Raw genomic sequence first — 26840 nt, 5'->3', positions numbered from 1 at the left:
CCCCAAATTTACCTCAGCTAATCCACACAGGCTACACATCCATGAACACTACAGACAATTTAGCATGGCCAATGCTCATCTTTAAACTTTGAAAGTAAACTGAAGCAGCTGGCAGACATAGGGAGAATGTGGAAACTCCACAAAGCGGAGGGGCAGAGGTGGGTTCATACTGAGAAGGAACTCGACTCCGGGTAAATTAGACCACAGACATGGAGCTGGGGTTGTGAGCCCAAGGGACCGTAAGCTATCAATATCCACCAGCCTTTTAGTTGTGGAGGAACACAGGAACTGGAGTAGGCAATTCAGCCCTTCGAGCCTGCTCCTCTATTCATTCAGGCCATAGCTAACCTGTGGCCTAACTCCGTATAACAGTCTTAGCCCCGTGTCATAATAGAGATAGTAAGGACTGCAGATGCTGGAGCTGGAAGAACACAGCTAGCCAGGCAGCATCCAACGAGCAGAAAAGCTGACGGTTCGGGACCCTTCAGAAAAATGGGTGACCTGGTTCAGTGGGGAGGGGGCGAGGTCAGTGGGGAGGGGCGGGGACAACGCGTGGAGGGCGGGGCCATTGGGAGCGGGGATTTTGACGCCCTATTGGAGACGTTCGGCGGGGTCACGGCTGGGGGAGGGCGGGGTCTTCAGTCGCGGCGGAGCGTGAGGCAATTTCCATGGTAACGGAAGCGGCGGTCACCTGACCAGCCGCCATGTTTAACATCAAATTGTTGCTGCTCGGACCCCGAGAGGTACTTTAAAGACGGGCATGGGAACTGGGGATGGAGGAATACGGGAGAAAGAGTGGATGAATGAAGAGGACAGTTTGTGAGAGAGAGAGAGAGCGCGCGATGGGGGGTGGAGAATGGAGAATGGAGACGCCAGCTCTGTAGAATGCACTGTCTGGGAATGTGGTAAAGACAGGTTGAATTGAGGTATTCAAGAGGGTGTTGGATGGTTATTATAATGGAGAGGTAATGGCCTAATGGTATTATCGCTAGACTATTCATTCAGATATCCTGATAATGTTCTCAGGACGCAGTTCGATACCTGCAATAGCAGATGGTGGATTTTAATTCAATAAATCTCGAATTAGGGACTCAGAGATAGTAGGAACTGTGTCCCCTCATTCCTGATCCTTTAAATGAGCTGGAACAAATTGTCCCCACCTACTCAATCCAGCCCCCTCATGTTTTTGTAAACTTCTATACACTCTCCACCCTCTCCAATCTATTCTCGTAATTGAAGTTCCTCGTGCCTGAAACCGTTCTTGTAAATCTCTTCTGCACCCTCTCCGATGAGTTCACGTCCTTCCTATAATGTGCCACCCAGAACTGTACACAGTACTCCAGCAGAGGTAAAACCAAGTCTTCTGCAAGTTCAGCGTCACTTCCTTGCTTTTATACTCCATGTCCGTATTAATAAAGCCCAGGATATTTCATGCTTTATTAACTGCTCACTCCACCTGTCCTGCCACTCCTAAATGATCTGTGCTCATATACATCAAAATCACACTAGTATTGCACCCCCTTTACAAATTGAACCCCTTATTTTGTATTACCTATCCACGATTTTCCAACCAAAATGCATTACTTCACACCTTTTTGCAGTGAACCTCACCTGTCATCTATTTGTCCTCTCCACCATGACCTTTTCTCTGTATTCTTTTGGAGTTCTATATTATCCTGCTGGTAAACTTGGAAGCATCTAAAACTAACATCTGAAAAATTAAAGTCGTCCCCTGCACAGAAAGGGGTTAAAGTGATGGTAATGCCATTGAATATCAAGGTAAAATGGTTACATTCTATCTTGTTGGAGATGGTCATTGCCTTGCATTTGGGTGGCATACATGTTACTTGCCACTTATCAGCCCAAGCCGTGAAATTGCCCATACACTACATCTGCTTATTCCCTGTTTCTTCACATATTTAAGGAATTCTACAGAATTAATAAAACAATTTCCCTTTGACAAACTATGTTGGCTCTGCTGGATCGTATTCTGATTTTCTAAATGGCAAAATTGTATAAGTGAGTGTGATGGAGTAAATTAATAGCTTTAAAAGTGTGGTCAGTGGAGGATCCCCAAAGGCTAAGTTGTTGGAGTTTTAAAACTCCAGTGTAAATTATTTGGGGTCTACTTCTTTTGCAAGGTGCCTGCAGAAGCTCAATGTAGACCCTAAGGAAGGAAAGCAGTGAAGCTATCTCCATGAGAAGATACTTTTTGCATTTGGGAGGTGACAGAAGTGGAGTAAGGTGAGATGCTCAGAGATAAACGTGCCAAAGGAGTAGGGACTCAAACTAGGGCGTAATTTGGTGACCAGAACTAGACCGTCACTGCAATGACCTTGATGGACAAACAGTTAAAGATGTAGCCAGGACAGGAGTGGGGGGGTTCATTAAGTGGAAAAGTATAGTCGGCCCTAAACCAGGTTTCTGTTAATACCATGTGCTACTGCAGTCATCCACAGTAACTTCTAGTCTGGTTGCTGTATACTTACACACCCTTGAATTTCTCAATTGCAGAGTGGAAAATCTGTTTTGGCAAATTTTCTGTCAGATGCAACTGAAGCCATTGGTGGTGATTACAGCCCAACACAAGGTGTCAGGTCTGTGAGTAATTTTGTTTAAAATGGCACTTCCTGTCTGACCATCTTTTATAAAAGCAGTTGCTGCGCTGATAGCAGATATTTACCATCTTATTACACATTTTGTTCTGAAAAGTCCACTGAGCCACAGGCACCTCCAGGCTGTTGAGGGTTTGCAGTTTATAACACAGGTGATTGGTTACTGAGATCAGGGATGGAGAGGAACAGAAAATCTCCTGCTTCAAGCTGCCATCTAATGGTCACCGCTGGAAATATCAATGTGGACACGGGTATCAGATATACACAGATTAGACATGCCTGTGATGACCATAATACTGTAAAGTGTGGAAGTGGTAACAAGATCATGGCTGATCTGATAATCCTCCACTTGTTTTCCCCATAACCCTTGATTCCCCTTACTGTTTAAAAATCTGTCTATTTCAGCCTTCAGCATGCTTAACAACCCAGCCTTCATAGTCTGCTGCTTTAAAGAATTGGATGGGGAGGACTTTGTTAAGTGTATACAAGAAAACTTTCTTATTCAATACGTGGACTTACCTACTAGAGAAGGAGCAATGCTTGACCTTCTGTTGGGAAATAAGGCAGGACTAGTGACTGAGGTGTCAGTGAGGGAGTACTTTGATCATACTTCTATTAGTTTTAAAATAGTTATGGAAAAAGATAGAACTGATCAAAAAGTTAAAGTTCTAAATTGGAGTAAGGCCAATTTTGATGGTATTGGACAGGAACTTTCAAAAGTTGATTGGGGGAGGCTATTCACAAGCAAAGGAACATTTGGGAATTGGGAGGCCTTTGAAAATGAGATAATAAGAGTTCAGAGATAGTATGTTCCTATTAGTGTGAAGGGCAGGGCTTGTAGTTGCAGGGAATGCTGAATGACTAGAGAAATTAAGAATCTGGTCAAGGAAAAGCAGGCATATGTAAGGTATAGACCGCTGGGATCGAGTGAATCCCTAGAGGAGTATAAGGGCAGTGGGAGTATACTTAAGAGGGACATCAGGAGGGCTAAAAGAGGACAAGAGATAGCCCTGGCAAATGGGGTTAAGGAGAATTCTATAAGTACATTAAAGTCAAAAGAGTAACCAGGGAGAGAATAAGGCCCCTTACAGATCAATGTGGCCATCTATGTGTGGAATCAGGAGATGGGTCAGATTCTAAATGAATATTTGGTGTCAGTATTTGCTGTGGAGAAGGATATGGAAGCTAGACAACATGGAGAAATAAAGAGTGATATCTTGAAAAGAGTTCATATTACAGAAGAGGAGGTGCTGAAGGTCTTAAAATGCATAAAGGTAGATAAATCCCCAGTACCTGATCAGGTTTTTTCCAGAACTTTGTGGGAATCTAGGGAAGAGATTGCTGGCCCCTAGCAGAGATAATTGTATCATCGATGGCCACGGGTGAGGTGCCAGAAGACTGGAGGTTGGCTAATGTGGTGCCATAATTTAAGCAGGATCTTGTTAAACTTGAGAGAGTACAGAAAAGATTTGCAAGGATTTTGCTGGGACTGGAGGGTTTGAATTATAGGGAGAGGCTAGATAGGCTGGGGCTTTTTTCCCTGGAGGGTCAGAGGCTGAAGGGTGACCTTCTAGAAGTTTATAAAATCATGAGGGGCATGGATAAGGTGAATAGCCAAGGTCTTTTTCTCACGGTGGGGGAATCCAAAAATGGAAGGCATAGATTTAGGGTGAGAGGGGAAAGATTTAAAAAAGACCTGGGGTAACTTTTTCTTAGAGGTTGTTAGAGGTTATGGAACGAGCTGTCAGAGGAAGTGGTGGAGGTGGGTACAATTACAACATTTAACAGGTATCTGGATATGAATATGAAGGATTTAGAGAGATATGGGCCAAATGCTGGCAAATGGGACCAGATCGGATTGGCATGTCTGGTCAGTGTGACAAGTTGGACCGAAGGGTCTGTTTCCGTGCTTTATGACTCTGACTTTATGACTCTAATTCCACAAATTCACTACCTTCTGAGAGAAGAAATTGCTTCTCATCTATTTCCTAACTGGGCAGACATAACTCTAATATTACACTCTCTGGACCCTCTTGGAGATGTTCAAAGAGGTTGGCACCTTCATGGATGCTGTTTTTCTAGTTTGAGTGATCTAGGACAAAGGAGTCCTATTGAATAATTGGTATTGAATATTGCTATTCCCCTCTGGCTCCACCCTGCTTTGATCCTCATTGCTGGTTTCACTCTTGCCTGTTGTGTTCTCACTAACTTAGTGCTGCTTTTACCCCCGCGGCTGGTCGCACTGACTTTTTCCTGCTGCTCCCCCACTGGTTCAGAATACTCTTCCAACAGAACATAAGAAACAGAGAAGGATCTCCTTTGCAAATGGCCTACCTCTTGCAATATGTAGAGAGGCAGAGGTTATGATCGCCATCAAGGAAGAGATTACAAAAAGTGCAGAAAATGTTCCCATATACATCAACAAACAACCTGACGAGCCTGCACCACCTTCTAAAACAATACAGGAGACAAACAACAATTATTTGCATATTCATATTCAAAGTGCATGTAATTTTTCAGTTGATGAGGCAATTAAGTTGCTTCGTACATGCTGCAGTTTCTAGTGAAACTATGGCAAGCACAGCAGCTTTGCAATTTTTACTTTTTGTATGCCTTTCTTGACCCGGCAGTTCAGCTGTTTTTGATTCCATGCTTTCCCTATTGGTGCACTTTGTATAGTTATGCTCCCAGTCTTATGAGGCAAATCGTTCTCCCTAATTTAGCTTGGGAGCTGTTTCTTCAGATTTGAGGCATTTTTTTTTCTTTTTATTTTAGATTCCCTTCTCCCTCTTACTTGGAAATAAGTCAATTATCTTCCCACTTGTTCTTTCAAATCCTGTTACTCGAATCAAACCCAGGTAATGTCATTGAAAGGCAATTTTAATGTGTTCACTGCTGACAACGATACGTATTTATTCCATCTGTGTGTGCTGATGGTGGGTCCTTGGCTCATTGACTGCCGATGGATGATTCATTCTGAGCTGTTTCTATTGGCAGCTTTTGTCAATAGTCGTTTGCCATTGCTTTCTACTCAATTTTGGGGGAGGGGGGAATGGAGAGGCCCCACGTCTACTTCAGGAACATGAATTTAACCCATACTATTGGCATTAATCTGAACTAGCTAACTGAGCTAACCTGCCTCAACTTGTATTTAGTTAGCACCTTTAATGCAGTGTAGCACCCCTTCGTGCAACAAAAGGTTGTTAGTCCTACAATAGTAACTGATTCTCTTGACTAACTGGTTTCAAACATCACTCTGGGTTTAGGGATGGGCAACAAATGTTGGCAACATCAACATACCACGAAAGAAGAAAATAAAGAACTAATTAATGTTTGCAATAAAACAGAAGAAATGAGGAAATATTAGTTCTGATGAATGTGTTATATGTATATCAACTGGCCTGTCCGCCTGAGATCATTTTGAATATCATAGTTTTATATATTTTAAGTTTTATGTAAGTTGAGTTTATTAATACTAAGCAAGTGATCTCATCTTCTAGGATTCTAGAGTATGAATGTCCAAATGTGATTGCCAATGGGAAAAATATTGGTTGCGAAGTGGAACTCTGGGACTGCTCTGGTGATCAGAAGTAAGTAGTATTTTTATCAAATGAGTGTCCACAAGCTTCAGGGGATTCAGAATTTCAAAGATTCAGAAGCTTTTGTGTAAAGAAGTTTCTCAGTCCCAAATCATCACCCCCCATATCCTGAGATTGTGTTCTCAATTCTCCAGCCTGGAGCGAAATAACCTCAACATGTCCACCCTATAAAATCCCTTCACAATCTTGCATGTTTGAATGAGATCAGCTCTCATTTTCCTAAGTTCCAGTTAACCAGTATGAGAGAGGGAGTTCTTGGGGGTGAGAATGGGAATTTGTTTCCAAAGGGACAGTTTTATGATTGGACAGAGTAAAGTCTGGAGGCATTAATCTGCTTTCAGTGAGAAGAATCAGGAATTGGTGTTTTGTTTGATTAGAGGGAAACATCATAGCTTGCAAAGTCAACACAGTATGGAGCAGGAGGAATACAGCAGGCCAGGCAGCATCAGCGGAACAGGAAAGTTGACATTTCGGGTCAGGACTCTTCTTTAGAATTTCTGACGAAATTCTCCTGGAGAAAGCAGTTAGTTTAGAAAAGTTAGGAAGTAGGTTATCTCACTTTTAGTTCCAGACCGCCAGTGTTTGGTTAGAACCTGAAGGGGTTATTTGAAACTGAGAGAGTCGAAACTCTGTTTTATGAATTTTTGAAGAAGAGGCTTACAGACTCCCAAGACTAGGAATTGAAAGCAGCCGTTATGTCAAACCTATAGATATGATTGAAAAGGAAAGGGCTGCTGTTAATAAATGGAATTTTTACTGTTTCAAAATCTTTCAAATTGTATTTCATGTAAATAGCTTGGTTTCTTCTATTTTATCTTTTTTTTGCATAATAAACACATGTTTTATTGTTAAAACCAGATATACAACATTTAGTGCTTGTGTTCCATTGAAAGATCACCTCATTAAATTAAAACCATTCGATCTATCAAGTCATATTTCAGTGTGCGGTCTAACGAGTCCAGTAATAACAACTGGGATCACTACATTTTATAGAATTACAAGAAGTTATGTCACCGTCGTAGCTGAACAATTCCATGCTAGTATTTATGTTCCGTTTGGCACTCGTCCCATCCTTCTTCCTTTCTCTCTGAAATGATTATCCAATATTAACTTACACCAGCCCTTACCTTTGCGGAGGTAAATGTCAGCACAGACTTGACAGGCTGAATGACCTGTTTGAGTCTGTATATTCCATGTAATTTATCAAACTGATGTGAGGCAATGAGAATGTGAATCAAATTCCATAAGCAGCTTCTTCAAAAATTCAGAAAATAAGATTGCTAATTGATTAATCTGTAACATTTCTACTGGAGATATATACTTGAATACTTAATAGATCTGACACATTGATAGTTTACATTCTGCATACATGCATGAGGTTGTACAGGACATTGGTGAGGCCACTTCTGGAATACTGTGTCCCGTTCTGGTTACCCAGTTATAGGAAGGATATTATTAAGCTGGAGAGGGTTCAGAAAGATTTACCAGTATGTTGTCAGGTATGACAGGTTTGAATTATAAAGAAAAGCTGGATAGGCCAGGACTTTTTTCACTGGAGCATAAGAGGTTGAGAGGTAACCTGATAGAATTTCATAAAATAATGAGAGATATAGATACAGTTCATAGTAGTTGTCTTTTCCCTAAGATGGGGGATTTCAAGGCGAGGAGGCACATTTTTAAGGTGAGAGGAGAGAGATTTAAAAAAGACACGAGGGGCAAATTTTTTATGCAGAAGGTGGTTCGCGTGTGTAGTGAATTTCCTGAGGAAGTCGTGGATGTGGGTGCAGTTACAATGTTAAAAGACATTTGGATAAGTACATAAATATGACAGGTTTGGAGGGATATGAGCCAGGAGAAGGTAGTTAGGACTAGTTTAGTTTGGGATTATGTTGGGCATGGACTGGTTGGACCCAAGGGTCTGTTTCCGTGCTCTGTGACTCTATGACTCTCCTGTTTACTATAAGCATAAAGCTAAATTTGTGAAGTTGTTCTTTTCCCCTCTGAAGGTTTGAGACTTGCTGGCCAGCTTTAATGAAGGATTCCAATGGAGTTGTCATTGTGTTTAACGTTGATGTGCCCAGCCACCTGAAGGAAATTGAGATGTTCTATTCCTCCTTTGTACAGCAGCCACGGTTACATGACTCTCAGTGTCTTCTGGTTGCTCACCATAAACCCAACTCAGCAACTGGCAAAGGACGGCCTAACCTGGGTAAGTGTGAAGGAATGACATTACTGTCGACAACAGCTAAATGGCCTGTTGCTGTCTAATCAACAATCAAACACCTCTGATATCAAATAGAACTTGTAGACAAAGACTCTTTCCTCTGCATGAAATTGGGAGAATCTTTATTGTTAAAGGTTTAGCGTGAAAAATCACATCATTTCTAGTTCCTCTTTTTTAAAAAAGGGCCAGATTGTCTGAGGAGTGCAATCACAGTCAGATTGCCCTGCTGCTCCTACGTTTTTGCATTAGGACAGAGCTCTGCATTTCTCACCAGCGACTCCAATCCCTGCTCCTTTAGCGGCACTCTGGCTGCAGCGGTGTGCAGAAACCCGGGGCACCTGAGTGTTTGAAGACTGAGGGATGGACTTTGTGTCTTTGTTTTTTCTGGCAGCGAGGACTTAGAGGAGGCAGGGGAATGATCAAGATGTTTCCTTTTCTTACAGCTGTTTCTTTTATTTATGCTTCTGTTTTTAACTCTGTCTTTTGTATAGTAAGTTGGCGCTGAACAACAGCAACTTTTCACTGTACTCCTCTATTCCTGTACTCGAGTTCACATGACAATAAAATCTAAATCTAGTGTATCTGAAACCTTGCAGTTTCCATGAAGTTCAGGATAGTAAGGGTGCAGCAAACCATTGTCATAGCAGTAGCTGCTGTATGCTGTGAATTAAATCACTTTAGACACTTCGGTTTCTGTGAAAGGGTGAGCATGTAGGTAAGTGTCGGGTAAGTGACAGTTGTTTAAGGGGTTAGGGTGCCAGGCAAATGAATGAGCGCTTAGGGTAGGTTGGGGTGGGGGGGTGGTTTGGCAGAATTCGGTGGGGGTGATGGAGACCACTCGGGATTTTGAAATTCATAAATTCATAAGATATGGGGGCAGAATCAGGCCATTCGGCCCATCGAAGTCTGCTCTGCCATTCAATCATGGCTGATATGCTCCTCACCCCCATCTTTATGAAACATCTTTATATAATCTCTGCAACTTTCTCATAAACAATGGGAAACATTTCAGAAAAAAATCCAAAATTTTCAACAGAAGAATACTCTATTGCAAAACAAATGCTCCAAGAAAGATTGGTCTGTTATTTATTATGGAGAAAAGTCTTTCTAATATGAAAGATAGTCTCTTTTGAAAGTGCTAGAGAAACTCAGCAGATCTGGCTGCATCATCAAAATAGAAACAGTGTTAATGGTTTGAGTCCAATATGTCTTTTAAAATTTCTGCAGTTCTGAAGAAGAGTCATTTTAGAAATTAGGGATAAATGGGCATTTTCGCATTGTCAGCCTGTAACTTGTGGGATGCCACAAGGATTGATGCTGGAGCCGCAGCTATTTACAATCTATGTTGGTGCTATAAATAAATTACTCTCTGTTTCTTTGACTTATTCTGCTGACTATACAAATCTAGGTGGGAATACTGGTTGTGAAGAGGACACAGGCTACAAAGAGATATGGAGAGGTTAAGTGAATGGAAAACAATGTGGCAGATTGAGAACAATACGCGAAAGTGTGAGGTTATTCACTTTGCTAGTAATAATAACATTGTATTTCTGAAAATGTGTAAAACCTGTAAATGCTGATTGTAGATGTGTAAGTGTGTATGGGATACAGAGTTAGCATGAAGAGACAACTAGCAGTGACGAAGGCAAATTGCATTTTGGTATTCATTGTAATGATATTGATGTTGCCAATTGGCTATTCCTCAATATCTGCTCAAAGATGAAAGTTTTGCAGTGTGTTTTCATGTGACTCTTAACAGACCAATTCTCATCCCACATATCTAAGGAAACATCAGGCAGGACATCCTATGAGGAAGTGGAATCTAGGATTCCCTTTTCTTTGCTTCCTTGTTGACAAGTTCAACAACATCAGCAAGGATAGCTTACTGAAACAGCTAGGTTTATGCCTCACACGCACTTCATGTTCAACGGACAGATGTACAAATAAATCTACGGCACACCGATGGGATCCCCCATCTTAGGTCTCATTGCGGAGGCAGTGATGCAGCGATTGGAACACATAGTCCTTTCTATAATTCAACTGAAAATTTGGGTAAGATACATGGACAATACATTTGTAATAATCAAACACACAAAATTAGAAGAAACCCACCAACTTGTCAACAACATCTTTGTAAACATAAATTTCACTAAACAGCAAGAAAACAACAAATAGCTCCCATTCTTAGACATAATGGTAGAGAGACTGACTAATGGCAAATTCCGGACCTGAGCAAACAGGAAGGCCACACACACCTGGACCAAATCCTTAACTTCAATAGCAACCACCCCACCATACACAAACAGAGCTGCTTTAAGGCACTATTTAAATAAGCCGCATCACATTGCAACACCCCAGAACTCTGGGGAATGGAAGAGGAACACCTGCAGAAAGTTTTCACTGAATACGGATACCCAAAAAGTTTCATCTGCAGATGTCTACAAAACAAATGACAGTTAGAGGACATGATACAAAAGAAGACACTAGCATTGCTACCCTACATCAAAAATATATCAGAAATGACTACCAGACTCCTAAGACCACATAAAATCATGATTGCACACAAATCTACAGCAACACTATGCCAAATGTTATCAAAGACTATAAACCCAATACCAACAGTAAACAAGACCAACGTGATATACAGAATACCATGCAGTGAGTGCAATAAACATTACATTGGACAAACAGGGAGGAAACTGATGACCAGGATACACAAACACCAGCTGGCATTAAAAAGACACGACCAATATTTACTTGTCTCAATACACAGAGACAGTAAGAGCCATCAGTTCGACTGGGACAAAGTGACCATATTGGGACAAGCGAACACCTGACATTGCAAGGGAATTTCTGGAAGCCTGGTTCTTGACACGGGACTCCATTAACAAACACATAGAAACAGACCCCACATACAGATCGCTACTAAAACAATAGAACTGAAAGCGACAAGACCATTACACCAAAGGATTATATAAATCCGGAAGGAAGCAGAACACTAACGCTTAGATTAGAGGTCGCACTGATGATGTTGCCTAGAAGGGTAACGAAATGTCTGCATACCACGGAACAACCGGCTCAGCAAGCTAACAAACAACTGCATCTACAACCTGAGCTACAACTTTTTACTAAGACCTTAAAAACATCCACAATAGCACAAGCCAAACAGAGACATGCCAGGGAATTCCTGGAGGCCTGGCATTCCAACAGGAACTCCATCAAGAAACACATTGAAGTGGACCTGATTTACAAACTAATGTAAAACAGAACTGGAAGTGATGCCAACCATCCCAGCAAACCGAAGCATATAAATAACAAGTGGGACAGAACACCAACGCATCACTGGAGGTGCACTGATGATGTTACCTAGCATGGTGATGAAACATCTGCACTCAGACACACTGGCTCAGCGAGCAAGTCTACAACCTCATCCACAACACAAGCTACAAATCTTTTCAAAAACCTTAAACTGTGTTCCCTGGTTCTGGACTCCCCAGTCATCACATACATCCTTCCTGTATTTATCTTGTCTAGTCCTGTTAGAAATTTATAGGTTTCTGTAAGATCTCACCCACCTCATTCATCTAAACTCCAGCAAATATAGTCCTAACTGATCTAGTCTCTCCCCATATATCAGTCCTATTGTCCCAGGACTCAGTCTGGTAAACCTTCATTGCATTCTTCCATGAACATCCTTCCTCTGATAAGGACACCAAAACTGTATCCAGTACTTCAGGTGTGGTTTCTCCAAGACCATATCCCTGCTCCTATACTTGAATCTTCTCACTATGAAGGCCAACATGCCATTTGCCTTCTTCACTGCCCGCAGTATCTATATGCTTATTTACAGCGGTGTACAAGGACTCCCAGGTATCATTGCACCTCCCCCCTTTTCCCAATCTATTGCCATTAAGATAGTAATCTGCCTCTCTGTTTTCACTACCTTGGTATCTGTAATAAGCACGTTATGCTTCATCTGCCATACACTTGTCCACTCTCTTAGCTTTTCCAAATCACACTGAAGCATTTCTACATCCTCCTCACAGTACACCCTTCCTCCCAATTTTGTGTCATCTGCAAACTATTACCTTTAGTTCTCTCATCTAAATCATTAATATATACTGCGAATATCTGGGCTCTAAGCACTGATCTCTGTGATACCCCACTGATCACTGGCAGCCACTTGGGGAAACAAAAACATTTATTTGTTCACTTTGTCTGCCAACCTCTTCCTTATCCATATCAGTACAATATCCCCAATCCCAAGTGCTTTATTTTACATGCTAGTCTGTTATGTGGGACCTTCTCAAAAGCCCTTCTGTAAGTCCAAATAAACAAGATCCACTGGCTTACACTTATCATCTCTACAATGTCCATCCTCAAAATTCCAGTAGATTTGTCAAGCATTATTTCCTTGTTGGAAATGCATGCTGACTCTGTTGGATCCTGTCACTGTATTTTAAGTGCTCTGTTATTAAATCTTTTACAATGGTCTAGCATTTTACCCATTACCGATGTTAGTCTAACTGGTCTATAATTTCATGTTTTCTCTTTACCTCCTTTTTTAAATAGTGAAGTTACATTAGCTCCCTCCAATCTGCAGCAACTGTTCCAGAGTCTATAGAATTTTGGAAATATATTGCTATTCCTTTGGTGTCATTGGGTCAAAAACCTGTTAACATCCTCACTAATAACATTGTGGGGGCATGTAAACCACATGGTCTGCAGTGGTTGAAGAAGGCAGCTCACAACCACCTTCTCAAAGGGCAACTAGGGATAAATGCTGGCCCAGGGACTGATGTCTACATCCTGTGATCATACTGTCTCTTTAAAAAGATTATTTTGTCCTGGGTGTTTTTGAAGAGAGGTTGTAAAGGTAGAGGTTTCAAAGTGGCAACTGGAGACGGCCCAAGTCAATAGGTTAGGAGGTCTTTAGGATTTTTTTAATGATTGTAACAATGGAAGGGGAGTGGACAGTTCTCTCAGATCAGGCTTTCTAGTTTTTTATAGCTGTATCAGTCAGAAGTTGTTTGGGTCCCAGAAGAGTTGGAGCTTCAGTAAATGCTACTTTCTATGAAATCTCTCTTGATGTTGTTTCCTTCTGGATTGGAGAATTGCGTGTAAGAATGTGTGTCTGAATTTACCTTTCTTTATTCAATTTATCTAGCTGTGAGTAGCCTTCTTCAACCACTGTAGTTTATGTGCCTCCACAACGCTATTAGTGAGAATGTTAACAGGTTTTTGACCCAGTGACACCAAAGGAATAGCAATATATTTTCAAGGGGTGTGTTTATGGGATGTTACCATATTGGAACAGTTAATTAGTAATAGGTGCTGTATCTATTATTCGGTTAAGTTTTCAAATAATTAAGTTATTCTAAATTCCTCTTTCTTTTGTTTGTATTTTAAAAACAGTGTTTAAATAAATTGTGTTTTTCTTAAATGTTGAGTAGTTTGACCAGTCGCATCATATCTGGAGTATGCACTTCACATCTATCTTTAAAATAAGAAAATGTTAGGGTTCAGACTAGCTTCTTGAAATATTTTGAGTGGGTCTGGTCTGGTCCATAATTAGAGGCTCTTGTCAGGATCAAATTCTGTAATTCCAGTTTGGGTTTATGATTGTTGGACCCAAAGGCAGCGATTGGTAGGTGTTAGTGTCTTTTGTTTCGGGTGTTGAATTTGGTTGGTTTAAACAGGGTGTGCCTTGTGTAGAAATGGCTCTTTCAGTCACTAAGAGTTTTCTGGGAGTGGTAAAAGTGGCTTTGGGAGTTTTACAAAAAGTGAGCAAGGCAAAACTGTTGGCATTGGCAGACAAACTGGAGTTGGAGTTGCCTTCCTCTGTGAGAAGAGGGGAGGTAGTTCCAGCAATTGCTTGACATTTAAATTTGCTGGAAATTGGAAATGGCTAGAATTCAATTGCAGATGAAGAAACTTGTATGTAAAAAGAACTGAAACAGTTTGAATTACGATTAAAAGCAGAGGAAAGAGAAAAGGAAAGAATAGCCCTGGCGGAACAAAAAGAAAAGGAAAGAATGGCCCTTGCAGAAGAAAAGGAGAAAGAGACAGTTTGAACTTCAGAAGTTGGCAATTAGAGAGGATAATCGACTTAAAGGACGGAGGTAAAGGTAGCCTTAGGAGGATAGTGATGACGAACATACCCATCGTAGCCAAAGGCCTGGTGGGGATCTGTTCAAATATGTCCAAGCATTGCCTAAATTTGATGAGAAGGATGTAGAAGTTTTTATCATGTCATTTGAGAAAGTGGCTAAACAAATGAACTGGTCGGTGACCATGTGGGTTTTGTTGATCCAAGCAAAGTTGGTAGGTAGAGCTAGTGAGGTATTATCATCACTATCAGAAGAGGTATCTGGGGAGTATGAGGAGGTTAAAAAAAGCCATCTTAAGTGCATATGAGCTAGTGCAAGAAGCCAATAGACAGGAATCTAAGGTATTAAAAGGTATTAAAGGTATTAAAAGGTATTAAAAATAGATCAAACATGTGCTTTTAGAGAGAGGACTATTTTGGAGGAGTTCAAAAATTCATTTCATGAAGGAGTAAGAACTCATTGGAGGAACAGACTTAAAACTGCAAGAATAGCAGCTGAAATGGCTGGTGATTATGAGTTGGTTCATAAATCAAAGTTTGGCTTCTGGTATCAATTTCAATCAGCGAGGGATAGAAATTGAGGAAAAGAGAAATCCTCAGGTGGTAAGGGAAAGGTAAATCTCATTGAAGATAATAAAGAGAATCTAACACAGGTTTAAAAAGGAAACCCATGAAGGGGAAAGAGAATTTAAAAAAAACTCAGGTGGTTTCACCGCAATAAAGTAGGCCACATGAAGTCAGTGTTGGTGGTTTAGAAAAATCACTGGGAAGGTAGGAAAATAGGAAAGCCAGTGAATTTTGTTGAAGTGCTAAAGGAAAGCACTATGGAAGCTAAAAAGCTACACTGGAATGTAGAATCTGGTCGGAGGTTGATTGAGAAGAAAGTGTCGGATCTTCTTTAAACGATTTCCTTGCAAGGGTAAGATTTACTCACCTATGCCTGGAGGTGCAGGTAAAGAAATTATAATTTTGAGAGATACTGGAGCATGTCAATATTTGATCTTGAGAGATGAGGAGATATGTCATTCAAAGGACTTGCCAGAATAAGTGGTAATATGTGGAATTCATGGTGAGACGAGAAGTGCTCCATTATGTAAAGTGAGGTTGGAGTATCCGGTGACAAGTGAAGAATTGGTGGTAGGAATACTGGATGGACTCTCAGCTCCAGGAATACAATTTGTCCTTGGTAATGATATAGCTGAATCACAGCTGTGCTGCCTAGAGTGGCTGAAAAGCCAGTGGAAAATCAGGCAACTGAGGTATTACAGGAAGTACATCCTGGGATTTCTCCTGACTGTGATAACAAGGTCAGAAAGCCACTGGTTGTAGCAGGAGAAATCAAAGAATAAAGATAAGGAAGTTGAAGTAAAATTATCAGAGACCATGTTTGATCAAACAGTTGAGAAAAAAACAAGAACAAGTGGACAACAAAGTGGATATTTTTAGTTCAAAAAAGTTAACTGAGTTACAACAGAAAGATGAAAACTTGAAGCAGTTGTATCATATAGTGTACACAGAAGAAGAATCTGAGTGTATTCCAGAACGTTACTATCTTAAAAACCAAGTCTGGATGAGGAAATAGAGACCATCACATATTCAGGCGGATGATAAATGGGCAGAATTTCATCAAGTTGTATTACCAGTGGGTTATAGAAATGTGGTATTGTGGGTAGCACGTGAATTACCAGTAGGAGGTCATTTAGGGGTAAGAAAAACTCAAGCCAAAATACGACAACATTTTTACTGGCCTGATCTGCATAAAAATGTAGTTGAACTTCACCAGACATGTCATGTGTATCAGGTAATTGGAAAACTTCAGGCAGTGTTAAAACCAACACCTTTAATACCCATTCCTGCATTTGAGGAATCTTTTACAAGGGTCTTAATTGATTGCGTAGGACTCCTGCCTAAAACAAAAAGTGGGAATCAGTATTTGTTGACAATAATGGATATGTCCACTAGATTTCCAGAGGCCATTCCATTATGCAATATCACGGCTAAAAGGACCAAGTTATTGGACATGGACAGATGGCCCCATGGAATGTGAAAACAAATGTTATTGGGGAGTTTCCCATACCATCAACGAAGAGGGCAGTACTATGATTCCTGGGATTGAGTGTTTTTAATTGAAAGTTTGTACTGAATTTTAGCTGTGTGGTTGCTCCACTGACTGACTGAAGAAGTGCAGAAAATTTCAGTGGATGGCGGACTGTCAGAAAGCATTTGACAGCCTGAAAGCTATGTTAATCACTCCCCCAGTATTAGCGATACCTAATTACGCAAAGCCATTCAAGGTGGCTATTGATGCGAGTGATGTGGGTGTTAGTGCTGGACTATTACAAGAAGACAACAAGAGAACAGAAAGACCTATCAGGTAATTGAATATTCATCAACAGAAATATTCCACAATTGAGAAGGAAACTTTGAGCTTGGTGTTGGTGTTACAACATTTCAACATTTATATTGCCAGTAATATGTCTGAGACAATTGAATATACTGATCATAACCCCTTAAGGTTTTTGGAGAAATTTAAGGACAAAAATTCCAGACTGTTTAGATGTAGTTTATTATTGCAGCCATTCAATTTGAAAATTATACTCGTGGCAGGACGAGAAAACATAATTGCCAACGCGTTGTTGCGACTTGGACGAATAGACAAAGGTGTTCGGTGGCAGGAGTAAACGGACTGAAGTAGAATGTAATAGTAAATGTTTGCATGGTTAGAGTCAACATAATGTATGTGTTGTAGTCTGCTAATAGAGTAAGACTAAGGGTTTTGAAATGAAACTACCTTTAGGACGGCACGGTTGCTCAGTCGTTAGCATTGCTGCCTCACAGCGCCAGGGGCCTGGGTTCGATTTCACCCTCAAGTTTGCACATTCTCCCGGTGTCTGTATGGGTTTCCTCCAGGTGCTCCTGTTTCCTCCCACAGTCCAAAGATGTGTAGGCTAGCTAGATTGGCCGTAGTGTTCAGGGATGTGTAGATTAGGTGGGTTATAGGGGGATAGGTCTGGGTGGGGTGCTCTGGGGGTTGGTGTGCACTTGTTGGGCCGAAGGGCCTGTTTCCACACTGTAGGGATTCTATGGATCTATGTATATTCATGGTTCTTTTTTTTTAAAAGGGGGGAGGTGTGACGATGTTATCACTTTGAAAAGGTTATTTTGTCCTAGATTTTCTTTTGAAGAGAAGTTGTAAAGGGTACAAAGTGGCTACCAGAGACGGCCTAAATCAGTAGTTTGGGAGGTCTTTAGGCTTTTTTTTAAAAACAGTTGTAACAATGGAAGGGGAGTGACATATTTGCCAGTTCTCACAGATCAGGCTTTCTAGATGTTTTTAGCTGTAGCAGTCAGAAGCTGCATGGTCCCAGAAGAGTTGGAGCTTCAGTAAATGATTCCTAACAGCTACTTTCTCTGAAATCTCTCTTGATGTTGTTTCCTCCTGGATTGGAGAACTGCATGTAAAAATGTGTGTCTGAATTTACCTTTTTGCCAAGGGGTGTGTTTATGGGATATTGCTGTATTGGAACAGTTAATTAGTAATAGGTGCTGTATCTATTATTCGGTTAAGTTTCCAAATAGTTGTTATTCTAAATTCCTCTTTCTTTTGTTTGTATTTTAACTATAGTGTTTAAATAAATTGTTGTTTGATTAATGTTGAATTGTTTGACCAGTTGCATCACATCTGGAACACGCACTTCACATCTACCTTTACAATAAGGAGAAGTTAGGGTCCAGACTACCTTCTTAAGATATTTGAGGAGTCTGGTCTGGTCAATAACAATCCTGTGAATGAATAGGATAAGGGCAATTCTGTAGAACTAGTTTTGTTGATTTGCAGAGATCTTTGTTGTCAACGCTCTCTGCTGTGGTTTGTAGAAGGCTGAACTGGCACAGCTGTTCCAGTGCTGGTTCTTCTTATCAAAGAATCTTGAGAGATGCGACTGAGAAGATATCAGAATATATTCCAGGGATTTCCCCCTTAACATTTATATGAATGGAATATTTGTCTGACAAGCTATGGGTGGATAACATTTTATTTTGGCAACATTCAAGTACTGTCCTTTTACTGCAGAGTTGAAGAGATTGAGTGCACCTTGCAAATCTGGTGCAGAGTGGACAACAAAACTGGAATATACCAGATATTGTAGGTCATGTATGTCTATAGTGGTCAGTTTAGTTTTAGTATAGATATGACCAAGTTTTTAAAAAATTCTATTCAGACTAGAAGGCATGTGATGCCAGGTATATTGTAAATAGTATGGGGACTATTACATAGCCATTTTTTTACACCAGTGCAGATTTTGAAGGTATCTGTTTCAGATCTTCTCACTCATATCTTCGTGAAGCTATTTCAGAATTGAGACAAACTTTCTTGTACATCAAAATCTCTGGAGTACAATTCACAGAGCCTTATAATTTCCTGAATCAAATGCTTTGGTCAGGTCAATGAATGTAATTGTGGTGTTCTTGTTATTTTTGTTTGATTTGTCTGGCAAGAAAGACCATGTCATGGGTTCCTCTGGAAAGTTGAAAGCCACACTCTGACTCTAGGAGGGTTTGCTCAGACACAGCAATTGGTACTTCAGGAGAATGTAGGTCAGGAGCTTCTCTGCTATGGACAATGGAGAAATACTGTTTCCACAGCATAATTAATCCCCCTTCATGAAGATGGAAAAGCAGAATTTTTAGAAGGTGTGAAACTTAAATGTTGATATTCAGAGCGATTCATGTATAGTTGTACAAGAACATGAATTAACATGCACACACAGCCGGCAATTAGGAAGGCAAATGCCTTTACTACAAAGGAACTGCAGTACAAGAATCAGAAATGAATATTTCCTCTTGCAAGAAGGATTAGAACAAGGGAGCGCTGCTTTAAAAATAAGGTATTGACTATTTAAGATGAGGATGAGAATTCTACTTTCTTTAGGAAGGCATTAGATTTTTGGAACTCTGTTCACCTGAGGGTTGGAGGTGAGTCATGTAATACTTTTCAAAATTGGTTGGATTCTTGACTAACAAAGGAGCCAAAGATTATCAACGGTAGGCCAGAATGTGGCGTAGCGGTCACAAATCAGATTGGCTATGATCTTATTGATTGTTGTAGCAGGTTCATGGGGCTGAATGGCCTACTTCTGCTTCAAAGTCACGTTTGTTTGTCATTTTACAATTGACTTTTGAGACCTTTTGTGATTCTCTGTCTCTCTAGTTTCAAAAACTCCCTTAAAAGATACATTTTCACTCAGGCTTCAATCACCTCACCTAATGTCTCCTCCATAGTTTGGGATTTCTGTTCTTCCCAATAATCCTGTGTTCTTTAGGGTGTTTTGAATGTGAAAGATATTGTATTTCTGAAAGTTATTGTTGCCTGGGGAAGAATTACTTAGAGCAGAAAGCAATGTGACAAATCTTAATTTAAGCATTGGGACATTACTGCAGCAGATAAAGTATCATACTGTCCACTACCTCTCCAGCCTAGGGAGGATAATAATCTTAAACCTGTGCCTGGGCAGCATGGTGGCTCAATGGTTACCACTGCTGCCTCACAATGCCAGGGACCCGGGTTCGATTCCACCCTCTGGTGACTGTCTGTGTGGAGTTTGCACATTCTCCCCGTGCCTGCATGGGTTTCCTCCGGGTGCTCTGGTTTTCTCCCACAGTCCAAAGATGTGCAGGCTAGGTGGATTGGCAATGCTAAATTGCCCATAGTGTTCAGGGAAGTGTAGGTTAGGTGGGTTACAGGGGGATGGGTCTGGGTGGGATGCTCTGAGGGTCGGTGTGGACTTGTTGGGCCGAAGGGCCTGTTTCCACACTGTAGGGATTCTATGATTCGAAAACATTTTGGGTGATTTTCCAAGAAGTTGCATTCTCACACAAATTCCCACTCACTTTAATGCTTTGCAGACCCCGGCAAATAGAAAAACTGCAATTTCTCCTCTGTCTAATGTTTCTGGTAAGATTATTATCATCATCTCTTAGATCTATGCTTTTGAGACAATGTTAATTTTTAGTCTTTAGAGAAAAGAGAGCTCCGTATTTCTGAAAGGAAATTCCAATCAAGAGTCCTTCAGAAATGTGGAGTTGTATTTTCATTCCAACAAGTCTTTTGTTGTGCAGAACTGTCAGTGGAAAGCAAATCATGTCCCCTTTTCACAACAATCAGCTACTGTTTTCTGAAATTTAAAGGTCCTCACAGCCACATTGATAGGTGTTGTCAAATAGTAAGTACATATAAGTGTTATATTAGGGTGCTGGGAAGGTGGAGTGCCAGGTAGGTTGGGGTAGGATGCCAAGTAAGTAGGGTGTCAAATGGGAATGGGTGGGGTGCTAGGATGCAGGTACATGTGAGAAAATGTACTTTTAGTGTTTTGTGTAAAGGACTTACCTGGGCAATTTTCCATGTTGATGGTTAGATGCCAATGTTGTAACTGTGCTCGAAGAGCTTGGCTAGGGAAGCAGCAAATTGTGGAGCACAAGTCTTCAGTGCTATTTCGGGAAATTTTTTGGGGGACCCATATTCAGTGCTTCCAACCTTGATATTATGTGTAGTTAATCAAATTGGCTGAACACTGGTATCTGTGATACTGGGAACCATTGGAGGAGGCCGAGATGGATAATCCACTTGGCACTTGTGGCTGAAGACTGTTGCAAATGCTTCAGCTTTATCTTTTTTGCACTAAGGCACTGGGATCTTCCATTATTGAGGATGGGGATATTTGTGGAGTTGCCGCCTCCACTGAGCTGTTTAATTAGACCATAAGACATAGGAGCAGAAATTAGGCCATTCGAGTCTGCTCCACCATTCAATCATGGCTGATAAGTTCCTCAACCCCATTCTCCTGCTTTCTCCCCGTAACCCCTGATCCCCTTGATTATCGAGAACCTATCTATCTCAGTCTTAAAAGTATTCAATGACCTGACCTCCACAGCCTTCTGTGGCAGTGAATTCCATAGATTCACCACTCTCTGGCTGAAGAAGTTTCACCTTATCTCTGTTCTAAAAGGTCTTCCCTTTACTCTAAGGCTGTGTCCTCAGGTCCTAGTCTCTCCTACCAACGGAAGCATCTTCCCAACATCCACTCTGTCCAGGCCGTTCAGTATTCTGTAAGTTTTGATTAGATCCCCCCTCATCCTTCTAAACTCCAATGAGTATAGTCTCAGAGTCCTCAAACGTTCCTCAGATGTTAAGCTTTTCATTCCTGGGACCATTCTCGTGAACCTCCTCTGAACCCGCTCCAGGGCCAGTACATCCTTACTGAGATATGGGGTCCAAAACTGCATACAATACTCCAAATGTGGCCTGACCAGGGCTTTATGAAGCCTCAGTAGTACATCACTGCTTTTATATTCAAGTCCTCTCAAAATAAATGCCAACATTGCATTTGCCTTCCTGACTACTGACTCAACCTGCAAGTTTACCTTGAGAGAATCCTGGACTAGAACTCCCAAGTCTCTTTGCACTTCAGACTTCTGAATTGTCTCCCCATTTAGAAAATAGTCCATGCTTTTATTGTTCTTACCAAATTGCATGACCTCGCACTTTCCCATGTTGTACTCCATCTGCCACTTTTTTGCCCACTCTCCGAACCTGTCCAAATCCTTCTGCAGCCTCCCCACCTCCTCAATACTACCTGTCCCTCTATCTATTTTTGTACCATCTGCAAACTTAGCCAGAATGTCCTCAGTTCCTTCATCTAGATCATTAATGTATAAAGTGAAAAGTTGTGGTCCCAACACTGACCCTTGCGGAACGCCACTTGACACCGGCTGTCGTCCTGAGAAAGACCCTTTTATCCCCACTCTCTGCTTTCTGCCAGATAGCCAATCTTCAATCCATGCTAGCACCTTGCCTCTAACACCATAGGCCCTTATCTTACTCAGCAGCCTTCTGTGCAGCAGCTTGCCAAAGGCCTTCTTGAAGTCCAGGTAGATAACATCCATTGGCTCCCCTTGGTCTACCCTGCTCGTTACTTCCTCAAAGAATTCTGGCAGATTTGTCAGGCGTGACTTCTCCTTGATGAAACCATGCTGACTTTGCCCTATTTTACCATACGCTTCCAAATATTCAGATATCTCATCCTTCACAATGAACTCCAAAATCTTACCCACCACTGAGGTTAGGCAAATCGGCCTGTAATTTTCTGTCTTTTGCCTTACTCTTTTTAAACAGGGGTGTCACATTAGTGATTTTCCAGTCCTCTGGGACCCTCCCTGACGGTAGCGATTCCTGAAAGATCACAACTATCGCTTCCACTATCTCTTCAGCTATCTCCTTTAGAACTCTGGGGTATAGTCCATTTGGTCCAGGTGATTTATCCACCTTCAGGCCAATCAGTTTTACTAGCACCTTTTCCTTGGTGATGGCCACCATACTGACCTCTGCCCCCTGACTCTGTTGAATTTTTGGGATATTACTCGTGTCTTCCACAGTGAAGACTGGTGCAAAGTAATTATTCAGTTCCTCAGCCATTTCCTCGTTCCCCACTACTATCCCTCCAGCGTCATTTTCCAGTGGTCCAATGTCCACATTTGCCTCTCTTTTGCCCTTTATATTTCTAAAGAAACTCTTACAGTCTTCATTTATATTACTGGCTAACTTACCCTCATATTTAATCTTGTCCCTCCTTATTTCTTTTCTCGTTGCCTTATGTTGGTCTTTGTAAGCTTCCCAATCCTCTGGTTTCCCACTGCCCTTCACCACATTATATGCTTTCTCTTTTGCTTTTATGCTATCCCTGACTTCTTTAGTCAGCCATGGTTGCCTCATCCTCCCTGTACCATGCTTCTTTTTCCTTGGGGATGAATTTTTGCTGCGTCCCCTGAATTACTCCCAGAAACTCCTCCGTTGCTGTTCCACTGTCTTTCCTGCTAGGCTCCTCTTCCAGTCAATTCTGCCCAGCTCCTCCCTCATACCTCTGTATTCGCCTTTATTCAGCTGTAATACCATTACTTCTTATTCTATCTTCTCCCTCTCAAATTGCAGAGTAAATTCAATCATATTATGATCACTGCCTCCTAAGGGTTCCTTCACCTTAAGCTTCCTTATCAAGTCTGCCTCATTGCACAACACTGAATCCAGTATTGCCTATTCCCTTGTGGGCTTCACCACGAGCTGCTCCAAAAAGCCATCTCATAGACATTCCACAAACTCCTTTTCTTGCAATCCACTACCAACATGATTTTCCCAGTCCACCAGCATATTGAAATCCCCCATGATCACTGTGACTTTGCCTTTCTTACACACCTTTTCTACACACCTTTTCTATCTCCTGGTGTATCTTGCACCCCAGCTCCTGATTACTGTTTGGAGGCCTATACACAACTCCAACTATGGTTTTCTTACCTTTTGTGGTTCCTCAATTCTACCCACACAGATTCTGCACCATCTGACCCTACTTCGTTTCTTCCTATTGATTTAATTTCATTTCTCTCTAATAAGGCAACCCCACCCCCTCGGCCCACCTGCCTACCTTTTCGATAGGATGTATATCCTTGGATATTCAGTTCCCAATCCTGATCCCCTTGCAGCCATGTCTCCGTGATGCCCACCATGTCATACCTGCCAATTTCGATCTGTGCCACAAGCTCATTTACCTCATTCCTTATACTGTGTGCATTCAGATATAACACCTTCAGTCCTGTATTAACCGTCCCTCTTCTCATTGTCATTCGTTTATTCAGTGTGCTTGAAGTTTGATTGCTAGCCCTTTCCAAACACTCTGTCCTATTCGTGTCTGTGCTGGAGACTTTAATAACCTCTCCTGAGTTCTCCTTCCCTGTCATTTCTTTCATATTTTTCCATGTAATTGAATCGACCACTAGAGATGTTAACCTGCTGCTTTGTTTCCCAATGGGGCAAGTTTCACCATCCCCCCCCCACCACCAGCCTATTTACCCTTTTCACTAGAACATTGGTCCCAGCTTGATTCAGGTGGAGGCCATCCAACAGTACGGATCCCTTCCGTTCCAATACTGATGCCAATGTCCCATGAAAAGGAACCACTCTTTTAGCCAAGTGTTTACTTCCCTTATTCTCATGTCCCTATGCCAATTAGCACGTAGCTCGGGCAATAATCCAGAGATTATAACCCTTGAGGACCAGTTCTTTAATTTGGTTCCTAGATCCTGATAATCTCTGAACAGGTCCTCTTTCCTGGTCTTGCCTATGTTGTTTGTTCCGGCATGAACCATGACTACTGGATCCTCCCCCACCGCTCCAATATCCTTTCAAGTCAGTCAAAGATATCCCTTACCCTGGCACCGGGAAGGCAACACACCAGGCGAGACTCTTGATCCTGCTTACAAAGTATACTATTTATCCCCCTAATTATAGAATCCCCTACAACTACCACTAGTCTTTTTGTTAGTGAGCTCTGTCTCTGGTTCAAAAAGTGAAGTCATATGGTATCAGGAGTGAGCTGGCAAGATGGATACAGAAGTAGCTTAGTCATAGGTGACAGAGAGTAGTGGTGGAAGAATGGTGGACTGCGACTAGTGGTGCTCCACAGGGATCAGTACTGGGACCTCTGCTGTTCGTGATCTACATAAATGATTTGGAGAAAAATGTAGCTGGTCTAATTAGTAAGTTTGCAGACGATACAATGATTGGTGGAGTTGCAGATAGTGAGGAGGATTGTCAGAGGATACAGCAGGATATAGATCTGTTGGAGGCATGGGCAGAAAAATGGCAGATGGAGTTTAATCCGGACAGATGTGAGGTAATGCATTTTGGAAGATCAAGTACAGGTGGAAATTATACAATGAATGGCAGAACCCTTAGGAGTATTGATATGCAGAGCGTTCTGGGTGTGCACGTCCACAGACCACTGAAGGTGGCAGTGTAGGTAAATAAGTTAGTAAAAAAAAGTCCTATGGCATGTTTGTCTTCATTGGAAGGGGCATTGAGTATAAGGATAGACAAGTTATGCTGCAGCTTGGGTTAGGCCACACTTGGGATATTGCGTACAGTTTTGGTCACCGCATTACCAGAAAGATGTGGATGCTTTGGAGAAGGTACAGTAAAGGTTTAGTGAGATGTTGCCTGGTATGGGGGATTTCAGCTATGAAGTAAGGGTGGATAGACTATGTTTGTTTTCACTAGAATGCAGGAGGTTGAGGGGTGACCTTAAAGAAGTTTATAAGATTGTGAATGGCATGCTTAGAGTGGAAAGTATGAGGCTTTTTCCCAGGGTGGAGGGTCAATTACTAAGGGACACAGGTTCACGCTACAAGGGAGGAAGTTTAAAGGTGATGAGTGAGGCACATTTTTCACACAAAGGGTCATGAGTGCCTGGAACACACTGCCAGAGCAGCTGGTGGAAGCATACACAATAGCAGCATTCAAGAAGCACATGGATGAATACATGAATAGGAAAGAAAATAGAGGGATATGCATCCTGTAAGTGAAGACAGTTTTAATATGGAAGGGCAAAATGCATCGGTGCAGGTTTGGAGGGCTGAAGAGCCTATTCCTGTGCTGTACTGTTCTTTGTTCTATTACTTGTTGCCTATGTTGTTTGGCATGCAAATAGTCCTGTTTAATAGCTTCACCAGGTGGACACCTCATTTTTAGGTATGGCTGGTTCTGCTTCTGGCATGCTGTCCTGCACTCTCCATTGAACCAGAATTGAGTGGGGGAATATGCCAGGCCATGAAGTTGCAGATTGTGCCCAGTCTTGAGTTGCTAGATCTGTTCCAAGTCTGTCCCATATAGTAAGGTGATAGCGCCACGCAAGATGGAGGGTATTCTCAGTGTGAGAGCAAGACTTCATTTGCACATGGACTGTGTGATGGTCACTCTTACCGATACTGTCATGGATAGATTGGTAAGGATGAGGCCAAGTATGTTTTCCCTATTGCTGGTTCCCTCACTACCTGCCACAGATCGAGTCTAGTTGACACATCCGTTAGGACCCGACCAGCTCAATCAATAGTGCTGCTGCCAAGCCACTCTTGATGGTGGACATTGAAACCCCACATTTCACAGTATATTTTGCACTCTTGCAACCCTCAGTGCTTCCTCCAAGTGTTTTTCGTTGGAGGAGCACTGATTCATCAGCCGAGCAAGAACAGTGCGTGGTAACCACCAGGAGGTCTCCTTACCTATGTTTAGCTTGAAGCCATAAGACTTCATGGGGTCCAGACTAAATGTTGTAGACTCCCAGGGCAGTTTCCTACTGACCTTGTACCACTGTGCTGCCACCTCTGCTTGGTCTGTCAGCCAATGGAACAAAACATATCCAGAACAAAAACAAAGTTGCTGGAAAAGCTCAGCAGGTCTGGCAGCATCTGTG

The 26840-nt window shown here is 41.7% G+C and overlaps 1 protein-coding gene across 1 annotated transcript in view; it reads left to right on the top strand.

Annotated features, from left to right (window-relative positions):
• The first annotated feature begins 629 nt into the window (after window positions 1–629).
• ift22 (intraflagellar transport 22 homolog (Chlamydomonas)) overlaps window positions 630–26840 on the top strand; it is a 34539-nt gene continuing 8328 nt past the window's right edge. Inside the window, exons 1-4 of the mRNA XM_020516620.2 lie at window positions 630–743; window positions 2515–2597; window positions 6116–6205; window positions 8221–8423. Of these exons, the coding sequence (XP_020372209.1) occupies window positions 705–743; window positions 2515–2597; window positions 6116–6205; window positions 8221–8423 (415 nt within the window). The 5' untranslated portion in view covers window positions 630–704. The remainder of the gene's footprint in view (window positions 744–2514; window positions 2598–6115; window positions 6206–8220; window positions 8424–26840) is intronic.

Source organism: Rhincodon typus, chromosome 26 (genome assembly GCF_021869965.1).
Source record: "Rhincodon typus isolate 14 chromosome 26, sRhiTyp1.1, whole genome shotgun sequence".
In the NCBI taxonomy this organism is placed as follows: domain Eukaryota; kingdom Metazoa; phylum Chordata; class Chondrichthyes; order Orectolobiformes; family Rhincodontidae; genus Rhincodon; species Rhincodon typus.
The sequence above is the reverse complement of the archived record's forward strand: the minus strand, read 5'-3'. Positions and strand labels throughout refer to the sequence as shown.